This window comes from Leptinotarsa decemlineata, unplaced genomic scaffold (assembly GCF_025532065.1).
Source record: "Leptinotarsa decemlineata unplaced genomic scaffold, Ldec_3_MD MMD2_tig00026282_RagTag_RagTag, whole genome shotgun sequence".
NCBI classification, from domain to species: Eukaryota; Metazoa; Arthropoda; class Insecta; order Coleoptera; family Chrysomelidae; genus Leptinotarsa; species Leptinotarsa decemlineata.
The window spans coordinates 17,324,206-17,342,837 of record NW_027412668.1 but is presented as its reverse complement, the minus strand read 5'-3'; the positions used below and the strand labels follow the sequence as shown (position 1 = coordinate 17,342,837).

The following is an 18,632-nucleotide window of genomic DNA, read 5'->3' as shown; positions in this document are numbered from 1 at the left end:
TTGGCACATACGATTCCACCAAGAGCAGTACATATCATCAATACGCGACGGACTGTGGCTACTCATTTTTTTAGGTTTAACTCAGTACACCTCGAACTTCACTATTTAAGAACTCTTTCATTTGGAGAACTGTGTTAATGTGGAATAAACTTCCTGAGAACGTTTTTCCAAATGAATTCAATCTCTAGCGATTCAAATCCAACGTAAATCGCTACTTTTGCACAGCGCCTTGAGGATTTTCCTGAAATCCTTGTGTTCTGTCGTGAAAAAAACAAAGAAAAAAGGTGCTTGTTGGTGTTTTCCATTAATAAATGTTTAGCCCTCCTGGGGCTGGAACAGAGCTATTGGAACATCATCCTGGGTTATCGGGTTGTGAAATTTATTGAGTTCAATCTGTCGAACCTTCCTGCTGAAAGCACTAGGGCTGGAGTGTCTAAGTTGAGTGTGGGTGTTCATAAATGTCCTTCCAGAAGGATTTCACCTGATCAGCGATCAGTGGAATTAGCGAGGTTTCTCGATTCCGTAATGCTTTTAGCTCGCCTCACTAATAATTTTTTAGCGGTCACTAGCATTTTTATTTATTTAATTTTTATTTTTATTAAGGAGTGCTGTGTGGTGGTCAACAGCACAAGTATGATAGAAATGTCTCAATTTGAAGGCTATTCGCCACACTGCGGACGTGAAAGACCTGTTGGCCACTCTGTAATCCATCACACATTGTGTACGACAAGCGTGTTGTCTCGCCAACTTGATTGTAGTCTCTATCTCGTGGTTTCCGGTTGGGAAAACGATTGAACGGAGCTGTACACGATAATAATTTGTCAGATGTCAACCTCTTCTGTAAGGATACTATCAACGTTTGCATCCATGCGAGCCAGTTCTTATGACCCCTGAGGCCGAATTCTGTGGAGCACCCTGCACGTTCTGATGATCTCCATCAGTAACATGATGCGGGTCTCCTCATTTGAAAATTTTCATACATACAGAATATTTCCATTTGGATACAACTGTCTGACTTTTTCTGCTTCACTATCAGCAAGACCATAAAGGTGATGTATACCTGCGAACTCAGATATACATTAACTGTATGGGTAATGTTTTGAAGGACAAAACACAAGCATTACAGGAAAATCCTTAAGGCGCTCTCAGAGCGGTGCCTGTGCGAAAGTGGCGATTCTCATTAGATTTGAATCGCTGGAGATTAAATCCATTTGGAAAAACGTTCCCAGGAAACTTATTTTCCAGTTCTCCAGATGAAAAAGTTCTTGAACAATGAAGTTTGAGGTGTACTGAGTTGAACCTCACAACGATGAGCAACCACAGTAAGTCGCCTATTTCTGATATGTACCACTCTTGGTGGAATCGAATGTGCCAAGTCACTTGAACACTTCCCGTGAAAGTATCTATAGGAGAGAGAAATCTTCAACCTTTCTTCGATGTTCCTGGCTATCAAGGTTGCACGTGATGTTCGCGCGTCTCCTATCACGCGGATGGCTCTTTTGTGGATGGAATCCAGCAACTGCAGGGTCTGTTTGGGGGCAGAGCTCCATACATGAGAACAATAATACTCTAAAGAAGGTCTGATCTAAGCTTTATAAAGCATTAACGCTTGCTGAGGTGCGTACAGTTTTTTGGTTTGGAACAGTGTTCCAAGCTTTTGAGAAGCAGCCTTTGCAATTCCAGCGACATAATTGTGCCAAGACATATTGCTCTCCATATCAACCCCCAACAAACTTATCGAAGCAGAAAGCGGAATTGTCCGACCTGACATAATTATATCTGGTTCGCAGACATTTATCTTCTTGGAGAAAACCGATGTCTGGGTTTTGGTGGCTTCGAATTGAACCTAGATACTTTCAGTTTGAAATTACTTCTAGATCCTCCTGCTGCCTGTGAAGATGTGCCTCCGTAGCACCTGTTCTGGAATCCAAATGAAGTGACGAGACAAGTGTGCTGTGGTCACCAAAGCAATATATTGATTTCTTGTTTTTTCCAATGAGTCGTTGATATAAAATAAAAAGATAATTGGAGACAATGTGAATCCCTGTGGAACAGCAGCGTTAATTGTGAAAGTATTCGAGAGATATCCATCGACGGCCACTTGTAGGGAACGTTCATTCAGGAAACTGGAGAGCCTCAACCAAAAATGATCCGACAAGCCATAGCATCAAAGTTTGGCTAGCAAACCTTCATGACACACACGGTTAAGGGCCTCAGAAATATCAAGCGCAACAGCTCTTGACTCTCCATGTTTCTCGATTGCGTTATTGCAATATGGGTGACATACGATAGAAGGTCGCTTGTTGATCTTTAGTTCCGAAAGACACATTGATGATTGATCAAGATTCTGAAGCCTTCCAAATATTTGAGGATATGTATATGTATAATGGACCATGGTTTTGAATAATATTGATAATTGAAAAATTATTATAATGATAATGAAACAACTGTCAAAACTGTTAATGTTCACGAAACAAAATCCCCATTTCACCTACTGAATACGTTTTCAAGCCAAAGTTTTATTTAGTATCTATATGTATATCTAAATTCAGGACCTAAATGAAAAGGTGGTTTGACGAGAAAAATACAATTTTTCTCATCTTCAAATGATTGAATGAGTACTTTCCTGAGTATTGGCATCAACTTTAATTCGAATTAATTTCAAACGTACCTATATTACTCTACAACAGTATTGAGCAACATGTTCACGACATCTAGAGAGGTAACATTTCAAGAATTCCAAATGTATTGTTCTTAATTTCTTAATTTGACTTACCGATGATATTTCTCTTCTTTCCAAACTGTCCGCCACACTACACTCTTTAGCTGGTAGTGACATTTCCGTTCCCATTTCTTGACAAAGATTGCTGGAAGTATTAACTCCACTACGTTGACTTATCTGAGAGAACTGAGGCCTGCTGTTATAATCTAAAAAAGTTATGAGAGTTTTTGAAAGACATTTCAGTGAAGATCAATATTTTTGATTTTTTTCAACTGAACAATTAATTTGATAGTTTTAATTCAACGCCGAAAATAGGGCTCCACGCGTTCGTTAGTCAGGAACACATCGTAGCTGAAGACAGTGTACCATTATCAAATATCAATTAAAAAATGTCAATAGATTACATTGTTATCTCAACATTTCAAAAAATGAAGCTTTATATTTTGCGTATTATAATTTTTTAGGTTGAAAGAATTATTCAAATAATCAAAAAGTTACGTTGAAAAATCGATTTTTCTTTAAAAACATAATTGGCATTTCGCAACAGGATAACAAAAATGGCTTTCTATAATTTATTCAATTGTTAATTGAATTGAAAATTTGTAAAAAAGAATTGATGACCTATCTCATTTTTCCGAAGTTGATTGAAATTCCCAAAACAGCCGTATATAACAATAAAATAGTATATCGAAATAAACACAACAAAGATGTGTAGATCATGCAAAGAAGTAACTTTCTTCCTTTCTTTGGAAAATAAACACATGCTTGTCAGCTTATATACTCCTGATCAATCCAACACCAAAGATTTGCCTTTATTGTTTTTAATAAATTTAATTAGACAATTATTCGTTCTGTAAGTTGAGCGTACGCATTCTTTCTTCCAAAAACGGGCAATAATATTAATGGGTTCACCCAAATATGACAATGTCCTATAATTGACGTTATCGCATCTTGAATTTGGGTAGACCTGGTCCATGGCTTGCTGTTATAGTTTTTTGGATATAATGGAGTATATAATATCTACCTTATAATCGTTGTTGACCGCGATTTGTTTGATCAAACTCAGCTCTCTCTGGAAATTACTCCCAGACAATGGAATATTTAATAGTCTGTGAAGCATACTATTGAATGCAGCTTTCGCTCATATTTTTAAGAGCTTCATGTTTATTGAACACGAATTTATGAACTACAGTTAACGACAACTATATTTGTATAAGCTCTCCTGTAAGTATGGTTGCTACCTCTCTAGACAATAAAGATTTGTTTTGTTTTCACACCATAATGTCTAAATGGGCCGTTTATTTTTCTCTCAACATTTACCATTTGGTGATGCGGAGAAATAGCTATATTATGAATTGAGAACTGAATTTTTCGTACGAAAAACACTGTTAGACTTTTTTGGCAAAAATACACCTATACAGGCTGATTCACGGTGGATGGCACATTAGACGTTTCTGGTGAACCAGACAACGGATCACTTTGAAAATTTAATGGAGGGCATATTCGGACATTCTCTAGCCACCTAAAATATTTTCGACAATGCGGTGTTGCCGCTTCTATTAGAAAGCAGTAGCAACTTTGATTTTTCAAATGGAACACTCTGTATATAATATTATTTTTGGAATCTCCAACAATTGCCCGACAACTTTTCTTGATATTTCCCTTTACCTATCTGTTACCGTTTTCGAAATAAAAATTAATTTCAATTTTTTTCTTCGAAAATCATGACTTCTAAAAATGCCGATATCTTTTAGTTAAGAAGTACTATGATATCGAAATTTGGTTTGGAGTTAGGTGATACTTGGACACTTTCCACACGTCAGCCTAATCTCCGTTACTTCAATACAGGGTGGTAAAAAAATACAGTTTTTTCGTTTGCTTGAAAAAGTTGCTGAAATTTGATTATTTCAAATGGAACACCCTGTATATTATTGAAAATTCGGAAAGCTGCTGAAATTTGCTTTCTTTCTATGTATATCATACCTATACCTAACTAATCAAGTTTCGGACTTATAAACATTTATTTGTGAAAATGTCCCTTCAGAATGGTATTTCCATTCGGTATTTGGTAAGCAGGCCATGATTACTATTTGACAGTAGCGTTGTGACATTCTCCTAATAATATCGACATTTTCGTCACTTCAGAAGTTGCAAATACCTTCAAAACGATGGAACAAAACTATTCAAACGAAGTTCTTATGAATTTGTTTATTATTTTTGGACAGTGTGACAAAATTATCAGCAGAACATGTAGAAAGTTCAATGAAATGTATCCGAATCTACCGCCAATGAACCTCAAGAAATTTATACGAATTCAGAACAATTTCAATATGTTTGGATAAACTTTAAAAAAGCACCGAGAAACTTGAAATTGGAAATATTGATATGAATAATTATAAAAAAGTAAAACAATCATGTGGAATATTTCAAAATATGTTCGAATCGCTGGCCGTTCACTTCCAAGCACTTTAAAATGCGTGTGTTGACTGCTTTCGTGGTGGCAGATCTGATTTCATTGGGATCCAAATCTTCAAATGTTTGGGCAATCCTTTCTAACAATTCATCTCTCGAACGCACGGGTATTTTGTAAACTTTTTCTTTAAACATTCCCCACAAATAAAAATCTAATGGATTAAGATCGGGTGATCTCGCTGGCCAATTCCATGGTCCCAAGCGCCTCATCCGTCGATCGTCAAATAGTCTATCCAGTCCTGCGCTCACTTCTCTTGTGCAATATGCAGGAGCTCCGTCTAGTTGGTACCAACAGTTTCGGTAATCTTCGAGTGGCAGATTATCCACGAAACTGTCTACAGTATTCTCCAAAATATTCAGGTAGCTTCTGGATGTTAATGACTCCTCGTATATCACGTACCTCAATTTGTTGTCCATCAATATGCAGAAGACATTAAAACTAAATTTTTCTTGAAATCCGGCTTCTTTTGTGACGTGAGGATTTTTACTGGACCAATAATGACGATTTTTTCTATTGAAAATCCCTTCTCTCGAAAATTTCGATTCATCAGTCCAAATAATTTTATTTAAAAAAAGTGAATCTTCTTGAATGCGTGTCAACAACATTTCACAAAATTCTACTCTCTGTTGAGGCTTCATTGCTTGAATTTTGGTGAATTTATAATCATGCATTTTATGTCTTCGCAAGATTCTTTGAACCGATGAATATTTTATACCCAAATCTTCTTCAGCACTTCTTATCGATGACTCGGGAAATGCGTGAAAATATGCTAAGACATTAATCTGGTTGTCTTCGAAAGTTACGGGTCGAGGCAAGTTTCTTGGTGCTTTTGAAGTTGATCCAAATGCATTGAAATTGTTCTGAATTCGTATAAATTTCTTGAGGTTCATTGGCGGTAGATTCGGATACATTTCATTGAACTTTCTACATGTTCTGCTGATAATTTTGTCACACTGTCCAAAAATAATAAACAAATTCATAAGAACTTCGTTTGAATAGTTTTGTTCCATCGTTTTGAAGGTATATGCAACTTCTGGTTGGAAGGTATATACAGGGTGTTCCATTTAAAATAATCAAATTTCAGCAACTTTTTCAAGCAAACGAAAAAACCGTATTTTTTTACCACCCTGTATTGAAGTAACGGAGATTAGGCTGACGTGTGGGAAGTGTCCAAGTATCACCTAACTCCAAACCAAATTTCGATATCATAGTACTTCTTAGCTAAAAGATATGGGCATTTTTAGAAGTCATGATTTTCGAAGAAAAAAATTGAAATTAATTTTTATTTCGAAAACGGTAACAGATAGGTATTGGAAAATATCAAGAAAAGTTGTCGGGCAATTGTTGGAGATTCCAAAAATAATATTATATACAGAGTGTTTCATTTGAAAAATCAAAGTTGCTACTGCTTTCTAATAGAAGCGGCAACACCGCATTGTCGAAAATATTTTAGTTGGCTAGAGAATGTCCGAATATGCCCTCCATTAAATTTTCAAAGTGATCCGTTGTCTGGTGCACCAGAAACGTCTAATGTGCCATCCACCGTGAATCAGCCTGTATATTATTTCAAGGTATCTTTGATAGTTTGGGAGATTTCAATCGTTTTGTATTTCGATATTTTAGATGGAATACTTATTTTAAAGAACAAACTTTTTTATAGGAAGTTTTGTAATTCGGAAAAGATTATAAATCAGAAAAGATTATAACTCAGAAAAGATAATAACTCAGTCACCGTATTATCGCTAATCCCGGAAAAAGGCAAACTTCGGATACGTTGAATTTTCAGAGGATGTTCTTCATGGTAAAATACATATTCCTTGATGGATACTGAAAATTCAACCAGTTGCAATTTTACCAGCAAGAAAAGTCTTGTACCAAAAATCTATAAGAGAAGCAAAATTGAAGGTGACAATAGAGCTTAGACTAATTTTTACTGAGAAATGGCAGCTAGTTGTTATGAAAACAGTTGCGGATCACTTAAAAATATTGAATTGAACTCACCAGCATCCAAACCATTTCTTCGACAACCGCAGTAGAAATCTGAAAATAAAGTTGATGAAGAATATTGAAACCGTACCAATAGAAAAAATATATTGTGCTCAGTGAGATTTTTGTCATTCAATATAACAGAAGTGAAAATAGTAAATTAGAAGTATTCAATTATGTTCATCATAAAAAATGTAATAAAGTATCCTATAATCTTTTGATAATGTTTCAATAACTATACTTTCGTCACTATTACAAAAAATGTAATATGTTTTAATACGTAAGGCGGGGTAAGTGTATGAGTTAGTCAAAAATTTGGCTTTCGAACTATAAATCATTAATATACTCTATGGAAGGTTGAAAGGTGGTTGCAAGAGTGGATAAACCTGGGAATCATTGTCCAAGTTAGAAATTTCAAAATGTTGAGTGATTGTTGGAACTTGTTTTTTCTGCACATGCAGCGGTGAAAGTAAATAAGACAAATTGAACAAACATTTTACTTTTGTCAAGGCATAACATACTTGATCATAATGCTAATGCTAATAATTTCCAAGGTTAGGAAAGAAATAACTATACAATTAAGAACAGGGACCCCAGAGGTATCCAGTGCAGAAATTGATATTAATCTAGCATTAACCATTTTGAGATATTGCAAACCATACCAAGCAATTGCCCCATCTTGACGTATACTAGCTGTGAGAAATGTATGTAATAGGAAGATGAATCAAAAAATTGACAGTGATTGGTACTTCAAAAATCGATAACAACCCATACAGAAATTTTAGTGTTTAGATGAAACAATTACAAATATGGATAGAAGATGAATTTTTTTTTATCAATTCAAATAGTAACATGAAATAATGATATTCACATCGGCTTTTGAAATACCAACTTGAAATTCGCTATTAACGTAATTTACCTTGATTCTGTTGACTCCGTGCTAAAAGACTACTAGAGAAGTTCGGAATTCCTGTATCAAATGAATAGTTAATTATTTTATAGAATAAGGAGTGATTCATGGTTTTGCCTCAATGCCTCTTCATTCGAATTTGTGCATATCATAAGAAATAACTGAGAGTAGAGTCTAGATGATGACAGTACGACCAGCTGTCGAAAGCGCTCGCATATAATTAAATAGAAGTTATAAAGCTTCAAATCCAAAGTTTCGAATCCAAATGATAAGTTACAATTCACTATCGAAATAGAAAATAATTGGACCCTTCCTTTTCTTGATACATCAAGAGTTATCCGTAAAACTAATAATTCCTTGATTACTGATTGGTATCAAACCTACTAATTCAGGAAGATATATCAATTACTATTCCTTTCATAAAAAATTAATTCAATACTTTGTTTGAAAAAAAAAATAGAAAAATTAGTACATCCTTTTCTTAAGCAAAAAAATCTCAGAGTTCTTAGAGACAGATTGATCGAAAATTCTTATCCCAGAAAACTTCTTAATAAAATAATTTTCAATACTGGCAGTAATACAAATTCCGATGTAATCAACAGAAATGTATGTAATGATAGTTCACCTTTCACTATTTCTTATAAATCTATACCTAAAAATTGGAAATGTATCTTCAAATATCATAAAACTTTTTCATTATGAACAAAATATCAAAATATGCAAAAAAATATTAAAACTATAAAGAATTTGGATACTAAATTGAAAGATAAAACGAATACTACAAAAAGTCAAATGTGATTTATAACATTCCTTGTAACAATTATTGTAGCTTGGATTATATGGGAACAACATCTAAAATTCTTAATGACAGAATAACTTCACATAAAAGTGATATAAAGCCTAATAAGAAATTATGTGCATTAGCACAACATTCTATAGAAACAGGGTGTAAACTAAATTACTCTAATATAAAAGTTTTACATACAGAAAAAAATATTTCCAAACGCTTTTTTCTTGAAATGGTTGAAATTAGTAAGTCTTCTGATTGTATGAATAAGTAAACTAACATTGATAATCTCAGCAGTATATACAGTAAGTTACTGGATCATATATGTGAAGGTATGACATTTGTCAAACCCAAAAAAAATCCTATACATGTTAACTTTTTTCGTCAATTTATATGTTAATTTTTTTTTTCATAATAAATAAATAAATAATATATATCGTTCTTACCAGATACAACATCTCTATTATTTCTCATACTCTGAGTAGACATTGGTCCTGGTTCACCTAAAATATAATTTTCAGAAGTTCATTCAGGTTAATAATTCAGCAAAGTCAAATTGCATAACATTAAAATGAACACTTGAATTTCACTTGTTCGAGAAAACCTATATTGAACAGGAGGGACATTGAGGTTGGAGCTATTTATATAAACCATACTTATATTTTATAGTTCTCACCATACATCTCCCTATTTGCTTTTAAACTTAGACTGGATATTGGTACTGGTTCACCTGAAAAATAATTTTCACTTTTCAGTCATGCAAAGGAGAGACAAAGGGTGATATTTCTGTGATACAGTATGTAAATATACTAAGTTACATAGGAACATAGGAATGTAGGCTTTCACGGTTGGCCTCAATGTTTTGGTTGGTTTCCAGGCTTTGCCATGGTCTTCTTATAATCTTCAAACGTTTCAACTGCAACTGTGGCATCCAGATGACTGCGACAGTTATCTGGGGACTATAACCGAAAAAAAGCGCGGCAAAACCCGGAAACCAACCAAAACATACTTTGTTATATCTTAGTCTGGGTGACAATTATTTCAATTCCTTATTGAATTGACCCCTTTCAATTCCTTATTGAATTGACCCCCTTCAATAGACCTCTAGTATTTTAAAGAATAAGACGAAAATTTAATTGAAGAACTGCTGTGAACCAATATTTTACGTATTCAAGAAACACTTCATTGCGAGATTTTCACTAAACAGTTGTTCACAAAACCGCAACATGCGTGTTCATACATTTGAAAAAAGGCTTGAAGAAGCTACTGGAACACGTATAAATGAATACGTGGAAGATTGACTTACGAAAATTTAGATTTTCTTACTATGTTTATTTGATATTTCACATTAAGAAACTTATGTTCTGCTCCTGATTTGAAGTTTATACTGTTATATCTCTATAAAAGTGGTTAATCACAGTCAAATATTGAACAAATGTATGAGGCACTCAATGAAATGTAGATATAAATACAGATATATAGCTGAATACAATGCAACTTATATAACAGACAATGTTGTAAAATATTAGAAAAATAAGAATTTCAATATTCTCTTTGTGAATGAAAGGTTCATTTCATCACTTATTTTCAAGGACGAATCAATGTTATTAAAATTTAAGTAATCTTCATTCCTATAATTTAATATAATTCAATTCATGCTCCGGCATTATTTTTCAACGACATCTTCCATACAAATGTCATAACACGCTGTCATAGCTAATTAGAAATATAATTCAGTGTTCAGTATAATGAATACAAATATTTTATTCGCGAGAGTAGAGTACTCAGCTGTTATTTCACTATGGGGTGACCGCAAAAAAATTATTGGGACGAAAAATTAATAAACATCGTTTGTAGAACTGACTGAAGTCTATAAAATACTTTTAACTAGCCCTAGATCGCCTTAATACTCTTTATATTCTGTGACGCACTTAAAATGGAGACACCCCTGTATTTCAGTCATTTTTGAAAACAGAGATTTTATTTTTGGTACAGGCGTTGACCTTCATGGGCCGCACTTTTCGAAATACTTAGCCCGAGTGACAGCCTTAAACACAGCTCACTGCGAAAAACGCAAATTCTTGGTATTTTGGTTCGCGTTGGAGATACCGAAATAAGTTATTTGAAAAAGTTACTCTACTTACCAAACTTCAACCCAAAATTCGAAATTTGAATTTTTTTGTCATTTTTAACCGATTTTCAATTAATGATTCCGAATAAGAAGCTACAGAAATGATAAAATAGTCAAAAACAATGAAATGAATGTATTGAAATAAATTAAAATCGAAAATTATTATTTTTCCAAATGTAAATCAATCGAATTTAGTCTCCGTTACTAGAATGTCTCAAAGAAATTTTTCAATTTTTTGTTGAATATGCAAATTTGCCTAATTTTGGATTGAAAATCGTCATTCTCAATGTTTTTCCAATGTGCTTCCAACAGTTTTCAGTTCGGGCTAGAGTGTTATGGAAACAAGTGAACTATTTATACCCCAATATTAATAGTATTTCATTTCCTGTTGAATTCCCTTCCTCAGTTGTCACTTAATTTCGACCGATGTCTCTGTGGATTTTCAGTAACTAATAATAAAAATTTGAATTTTTTCCTAATGAATATCTAGTTTTTTCATAACTTACTTCGGTATCTCCAACGAGAAACAAAATATCGAGAATTTGCTTTTTTTGTAGGATTGCAATAGGCTAGGTTTGCGGCTGTCACTCGGGCTAAGTTTTGTAAAAAGTACGACCCAAGAAGGTCTATGCCTATACTAAAAATCAAATATCTGCTTTCAAAAATGATTAAAATATAGGGGTGTCTTCATCTTCATCACTGTATAATCAAATTATAGCAAATATTATATTCAATATTCTTGGGAACTAAAACGTTATTATTAATTGCCTATTTCATTTTGCATATATTTTCAGTATACGAGTACTTTCTTATTATCATTGGAATATCATTGACTTTAGGTCGATGATGGCCACTATATTGCAGTGATGAGTGGCTAATGAGCCCGAAACCGGTCTGTAAGTGTGCTCGTTCCAAAATTGAAGGTCGACTCTTTCAGTTGCATTGCCAATTGCATATGCAGGAAATTTTCTAAGAAGATTCCTGCACTGACGCCCGTCGGATATAATTCAACGCCCTTCGTGGTATTAGCCAGGGGAGTAGTTGTTTTCTGATAGGCGTCAGTGCCTGTAGGTATATCCGAGACTGGCTTGAATGTTTAAAGTTGATTTCTTTAGATTAGTATACGAGTAATCTATACGTTGATGTCATTAAAAATTGAGTTACAAATTAAACATGTTGACTTCTAAATGACTTTGAAATTTACTTTACTGTGTTGAAATATCTAAGGTTTTTTTTCAATGAAGAAAAGAGTTGGGTATTAGGATCTTGAATATCTGTAAAGTAACAATACAATTTTGTGCACCGCTAAACATAGGTTCTCCAAAATTTGATAAAAAGTTCGAAATTTTATGAAACCTAGAAAACAATTAATTACACTAAGACAAATTAATCACCAATAATTTTGGAAACAAATATACTGTTTTTTATGACAACTTACGTGATCCACATGATTGATCTCTGACGGTTGGGGTTCTCTGCAACGACCCTGGAACGAATAGGGATAAATAAATAAGGCACGAAAATAACTCTAGACAATGGCTTCAATAATTTCATAATGTGAGAAAATAATCTGCGAAAGAAGTCAATTATTTTCAGAAAGTAAAAACATTTTGAACATTATTGGGATAAAGAGAAAAAGCCCCCCTTTCTATTTGACAAAATATGGCAGACTATGCTACAATATTCTTTCTCTGACGTTGAATTTGTTCGACCTAATATCTTGTCGGATTCGAAATTTTTGTCATACACCGTAACAAACAGGGTGTTTATGGTACATGCGGCAAAAATTTAAGGGACTATTCCTTGGACTATTCTAAAGATAGTCTGTCCCTTGATAATTTTTGATATGGTGCTTTTTTTGAAGATACGGAGCGAAAAATAATTTCGACAATAACAATTTATTACCAAAAATTACATGTAATGTTTCTTAATCTACAAGAACTGTTGAAAATGACTTCCTCCCGCTCGGATGCAAGAATCCAATCTTCTCCTCATCGACTCCCTTTCAAAAATACCGGGATCGATTCTGACTTCGTTACACCCAGCAATCATCCAATTTCTCAAATCTTCCACTGGAGTAGTATAAACTAATGAAATTGAATTTTTCATGACTTGGTAGGTCCAGTGTAGTACGCTATAGTTTTATTTCGGCTACGTTAATAATTTTAAAATTACCAAAATTGTTATTGTCGAAATTCTCTTTCGCCACGAATCTTCCAAACAAAGTGCCGGCGCCGTATCAAAAATCATCAAAAGTTTCTTTTGAAAAATCACATTATAGTTAATTTTTAGGATAAAGTTTAATGCGCGCAGCTGTGTGATACCTATATTTCCCTTTCCGAGTTTCTATTCCTCTTTCAATTTTTCTCTATCTATTACTCTCTCACTCCGTCCACACTCTGCATTCTGTTGCCATGACGCCATCACAGCTGATAACAGAGACTCGTTCGTGATGAAGATGATGATTAATTAATCAATTGATTATAAAACATTAAATTTTTTGAGCATTTTTCAAAAATTATTTTATTATAAATACAAGTATTCTACTTAAAAAACATACACTTATTTATTTGCATGCTATTTCCTAAGCTTTTCAATTAATTAGGTTCAATGATTTAAAAAAAATATATTTTTTTGTTAGATCAGGCGAATCCCTCTAGATCGTCAGATTATGAGACAGCAGGTCTAGAACATAAAGGATGAACGATATATATCTTAATCTGACGTGCTTGAGTATTTCAAAATGTCGAATTTTTTTTGCACATTATAATAATAGCCGCGAGTTTGCGTCAGATCGAAATCGTCAGATGATTAAATGAGAGCTTTTTTTTCGTTGCACTTAACACCCCCTTAGAAAATCTGACGCGCTCGATTAATTTTATTTTCTTTTCACTTTCAACCCTTACGTACAAACACCCGCATCATGCAAACGATCAGATTAACATACGAACATTATTAAAAATACGTAGGGAAGGGCATTGATGCTATCAATATCTGACGCGCTCGAGTATGTCCATGCAACAGTATTTTTTACATATTTAAAAATCTATAGCCGCTTCCCCCACCAATGAAGAGGTATATATTATATAACATTTTTTTCTTATCATCTAAGCTTTACAACCTAATATGTCTGTATGACGCTCGAGTAAATCCCCATTCTGCATCGTGGGCTCCCCTACAATTTGAGCCAACATAATTTCGACTTTAAAGTTTCGACTTTTATCTCCTAATTTCGACTTTTATCTCGTAATTTTGACTTTTATCTCATAATTTCGACTTTTATCTCGTAATTTTGACTTTTATCTCATAATTTCGACTTTTATCTCGTAATTTCGACTTTTATATCGTGATTTTGACTTTTATCTTGTAATTTCGACTTTTATTTCGTAATTTCACTTTTTCTCGTACTTTTGACTTATCTCGTAATTTCAATTTCCATTTCGTAATTTTGACTTGAAAGTCATAATTTTCACTCAAAAGTAGAAATATAGTTTCTTTAGCGCATTGTTACGTTTTTCCCCGTGGGTTGACCAATAATTGACTACACTGAATAATCAAACTTAACTTTCTTTCGCTTCAAATACAACAAACACTTCAATTGTTATTTGAATGTCTATCGCCTTACTAGATCACTTCGCGTATCGCACTGTAACGTCCACTTCACTGTGTCGATATGCTCGCGGCTAGCGTTTAAATTTCGTAATCGAATGCAGTAGAAATATCGCCGAAATTCCGTCAAAATCGGTAGCATTATTCTCGCTGCTTCTAGAGTGGTAGGGAACATCGTACATTCGCGCGCTCTTAGCTACGTCACCATTGATTTATGACTAGCAGTTGCGGCCGGCGTTATTTTCTTTCGGACATGATTTACAACAATATACATTTTTAGGAGAATTTTTTTTTTTCAGAAAAAGGTTTTGGCACTTTACCTCTCCACCAACAAAAAAATGTGAGAAACTGCCAAAGAGAGAAAGCAATCAATTTCAAAGCATGTAGGTCATGCGAAGAAGTAACTTTCAGACACAAACTGGAAAAAAAACCCTCTGGAAACAACTACTATCATATGAACATTGAATTACACGAAAGAAAAATACTTTCGAAACAAATACTTTTATATGAACATTAAATTATAAAAAAAAAAGAATTTTTCCTATTCAGTTTGTATTCCAAACATTCATTATGGGATTGACTCAAATATCATCCATAGGATTACTACACAATATAGTATATGATACAAGTAAAAACGTCACTTATATGGTATGGATCACTGTCATCCTCGACATCCGATGTTTCGGAATTAGACACTTGTTTTATTGCCTCTTCAGCACCAATCTGGATAACATTACGAGATAAAGCACCCAATTCATTCGTAAAATTACTTTATGTCACGAATGAGTTGAGTCTACTGATGTCATCGAAACATCGGATGTCCACCATTCCACCGATCGACTTGAGACTGAAGGTTATAGAGAGCTAAAGGATGGACTGAACGATGGTATAAAAATCAGAACCCTTACGAAAGATTTTAATCTAGTATCGCTATTATCATTACTCATTTTAAAGTTCTCTGAATTTGAAATTATTGAATTCACTTACCAGTGCTTTGGTATAGAAGTCTCCGTGAACTAGCTAGTTTTTGAGTTGTATTGTCTCTGCATGAGAGGGTGCGGGGGGTATCTGAAAGATTTCGTAAACATTATTTTTCGTTGGTTATTATGTTTTCGTTGCTACTTCAATTAAAATCAAATAATTGATTAATATCGATACAATCATTAATGCAATCTACTTCTCAAACAAGAAAGTGTTTAATCTTTTAATAAGAGGTTTTCGATGTTGGTAACGAATAAAATTAAAGTTTATAACATTCTTGTAATTCATTTATAGCAGTGCGTAGTCAGACAGTGTACAATTATGTAAAATACAGTACATATTTGTGGAGCCACGTCAAGAATTATTCGTGTGATTTCTTGTTTCAATTGTTGAATGGATGAGGGATTGTTTTCGTAAGCTTTGCTTTTCACATAGTCCCACAAAAAATATTGTAGATGGCAAAGCTGTAAGTAATAAAAAAATCAACAACTTTTGTATTTACAGTTTTTCAGATAACGTTTTCAAATTTATGTGAAAAATTTAAATAACCAAGTTTTTGGTTTTTTATTTTTATCTTTTTCAAAAAAAAAAATTCTACGAAATCTGGTGAAAACTTACCTTTTTATGTCCCAAATACACTGTAATTTATTTTATCTAAAATATTTAATTTTTCACCTTATTTTGACTTATTATCAAGAAAGCACTCTAATTTTCAATCGAAAATTCTCGCGTCAAAATATCGAATTCTAATTCCAATTTCATCAAAAAAATATGATTGCTGCAATTTTATCCATTTAAAAGGTTTATTTATTAAATTCTACTTACAATTGTGTCATAGAAAATCTCATAAAATATGTAAATCGTACTATTGAATTTACGTTATTAATTCTGATTACGTTATTAATTATAATATTTTTAAAAACTTTAAATACCTTATCTTGAATTTTAATCACTTATCCATGAGTTTTAGTTTCTTCTAGTTGATCCTCAAAATCTTCAACACCATCACCTTCTTCGTCTCCAATATTATTTCCAGTCTGCATTGGTTCTTCATCAACAATTTCATCTGAATCATTAATTTCCTCGTAGGTTTTATTCCATATTGGAGCAATTTTCAGAACCATGACAATTTGAGCGTACATTTGTGCATTTCAAACCATGTTTTCGACAGCCACATTTTGAACTGTCACATCCAGTTTCACAGTTGCAGCAAATAGTTTTAAGCAATACTTTCGGTAAATTTGGCCATAATGCCACGTTGATGTTGCTTTCAGCCCCAATCTGTTGCTGTCAGTTCGTTACCCAACCAAGTTTGGAGTTGATAATATGCCCTGTAACAATGTTGTTCTGCTGCTCATTCTATGGGTGGGAGGTTTGCCAAAATGAGAGATGATTTAATTTCTGCCAATTGATATTTTTGAAATATTAATTGATTCAGTGTAATTTTTTCATTTTTACATTTATAATTAGATTTGATTATTTGTAATCCATTTTTTTATATCTTCTTTACTTGCATCTTTCTTATAAAAAACTTTGGCCAAATTTGACGTCTAATAACGAATTTACGATACTTTTCTTTCCTTTTCCCGCAAATCTATATGTTGGATCGCAACCGAGAGAAAATAAATGTCATGATTATTTGAATATAATTGATTTAAAAGGTCCAAAAAATCAATATCTTGACCCACAACACTGACAGTTTTATCTCTGGCAATTTCTATCGAGGTCTTAATTATGTCAGCATCAGTATCTTCTTCTATTTGTTTACAGGAAAACCCTGTATCTTTTTATTATATTGTCGTTGTTTTTTTTCGTTAGATAATTTTTTTTTGCACTCAGGTATATAAATTATTTTAAAACAGCAATAAGTAGGCATCTACAAATATTATTTAAAGAAGATTCTACAACCTTCTCAAAATATTGTAGATGTCTTATTAAATATTACCTTCATTAACTTATTTGATAATGTATTATATTTCGATTTGCAATTCAATGTAACATGTAATCTTACGTTTTTTGAGTAATTAAAGTGTAAATTTCAATAAATAGCAGCTCAAAATTATACATAATGATTGAAAAAATTCGAATTCTAGTATTTTCGATTTTTCGCATTTTCTGAGAACATTTATTATAGTATGATTGTATACTTCTTTTACATCATCAGAAAGTAGAGATTTCAATGAACAAATAGCACACCAAGTTTTTGAAAACAGCTGACATTTTGACGCGAGAATTTTCGATTGAAAATTACGGCGCTTTTTTGATATTAAGTCAAAATAAGGTGAAAAAATAAATATTTTAAATCAAATGAATCACAGTGTATTTGGGACATGAAAAGGTGAGTTTTCACCAAATTTCATAGAGGTTTTTTTTTGAAAAAGAAAAAAAAAATAAAAACTTAGTTATTTGAATTTTCCACATGATTTCTGAGGTTATGTAAATAAATTGTAAATACGAAAGTTATAGATTTTTCTATTACCTACAACTTTGCCATTTAACTTTTTTCCATAGGACTTGTAGTTTTGCCGGAAATCGATATAAACCATTTTTTACCCTTAAAACTTACCGAACTCAAATCGCTCGTAATGTATTTTCAATTTAATTTTCATCATATTCCTCTCATTTTCTGATGGGTTTCATCCTACTATTATTTATTTTTTTATTTTTACCATTTTCGCCAAATTCGCCATGTTGAAGTTATCTTGTTGCGACAACTATTGTAAATGCCTTTCAACAGACATTTGTGGATTTTCAGCCACACTTTCCCGAATATCGTGAAAATTCTCAACTGAACGAGCTGGACGTTCCCGTACTGTTGATTTTATAATAGGGGAGCCCAAGCGGGGATTTTGGGATTTACTGAAGCGCGGCAGAATTATATACAGGGGAATTCCTTGTACCCGATTAAGTACCTCCACCAAATATGAGCCTCATATATAAGGCCGCCCGTGAAAGATAAAGGATCAGATTAGTAAAAAAATATTGATCATCAGAAATTCTCGAGGGCGTCAGATTAAGGTAGAGTGAGTTAAT

General features: G+C 33.2%; 2 protein-coding genes across 2 annotated transcripts in view; one reads left to right on the top strand and one right to left on the bottom strand.

The window, feature by feature from the left end:
* The window catches only part of Adsl (Adenylosuccinate lyase), a 115,569-nt gene that overhangs the window by 22,439 nt on the left and 74,498 nt on the right, over positions 1–18,632 (top strand). The window lies entirely within an intron of this gene.
* The window catches only part of LOC111509646 (uncharacterized), a 31,430-nt gene that overhangs the window by 7,250 nt on the left and 5,548 nt on the right, over positions 1–18,632 (bottom strand). The window contains exons 5-11 of the mRNA XM_074179932.1: positions 15,606–15,686; positions 12,448–12,495; positions 9,555–9,608; positions 9,325–9,381; positions 8,101–8,151; positions 7,197–7,235; positions 2,777–2,928 (exon numbers count right to left, since the gene is read on the bottom strand). Coding sequence (XP_074036033.1) covers positions 2,777–2,928; positions 7,197–7,235; positions 8,101–8,151; positions 9,325–9,381; positions 9,555–9,608; positions 12,448–12,495; positions 15,606–15,686 — 482 coding nt within the window. The remainder of the gene's footprint in view (positions 1–2,776; positions 2,929–7,196; positions 7,236–8,100; positions 8,152–9,324; positions 9,382–9,554; positions 9,609–12,447; positions 12,496–15,605; positions 15,687–18,632) is intronic.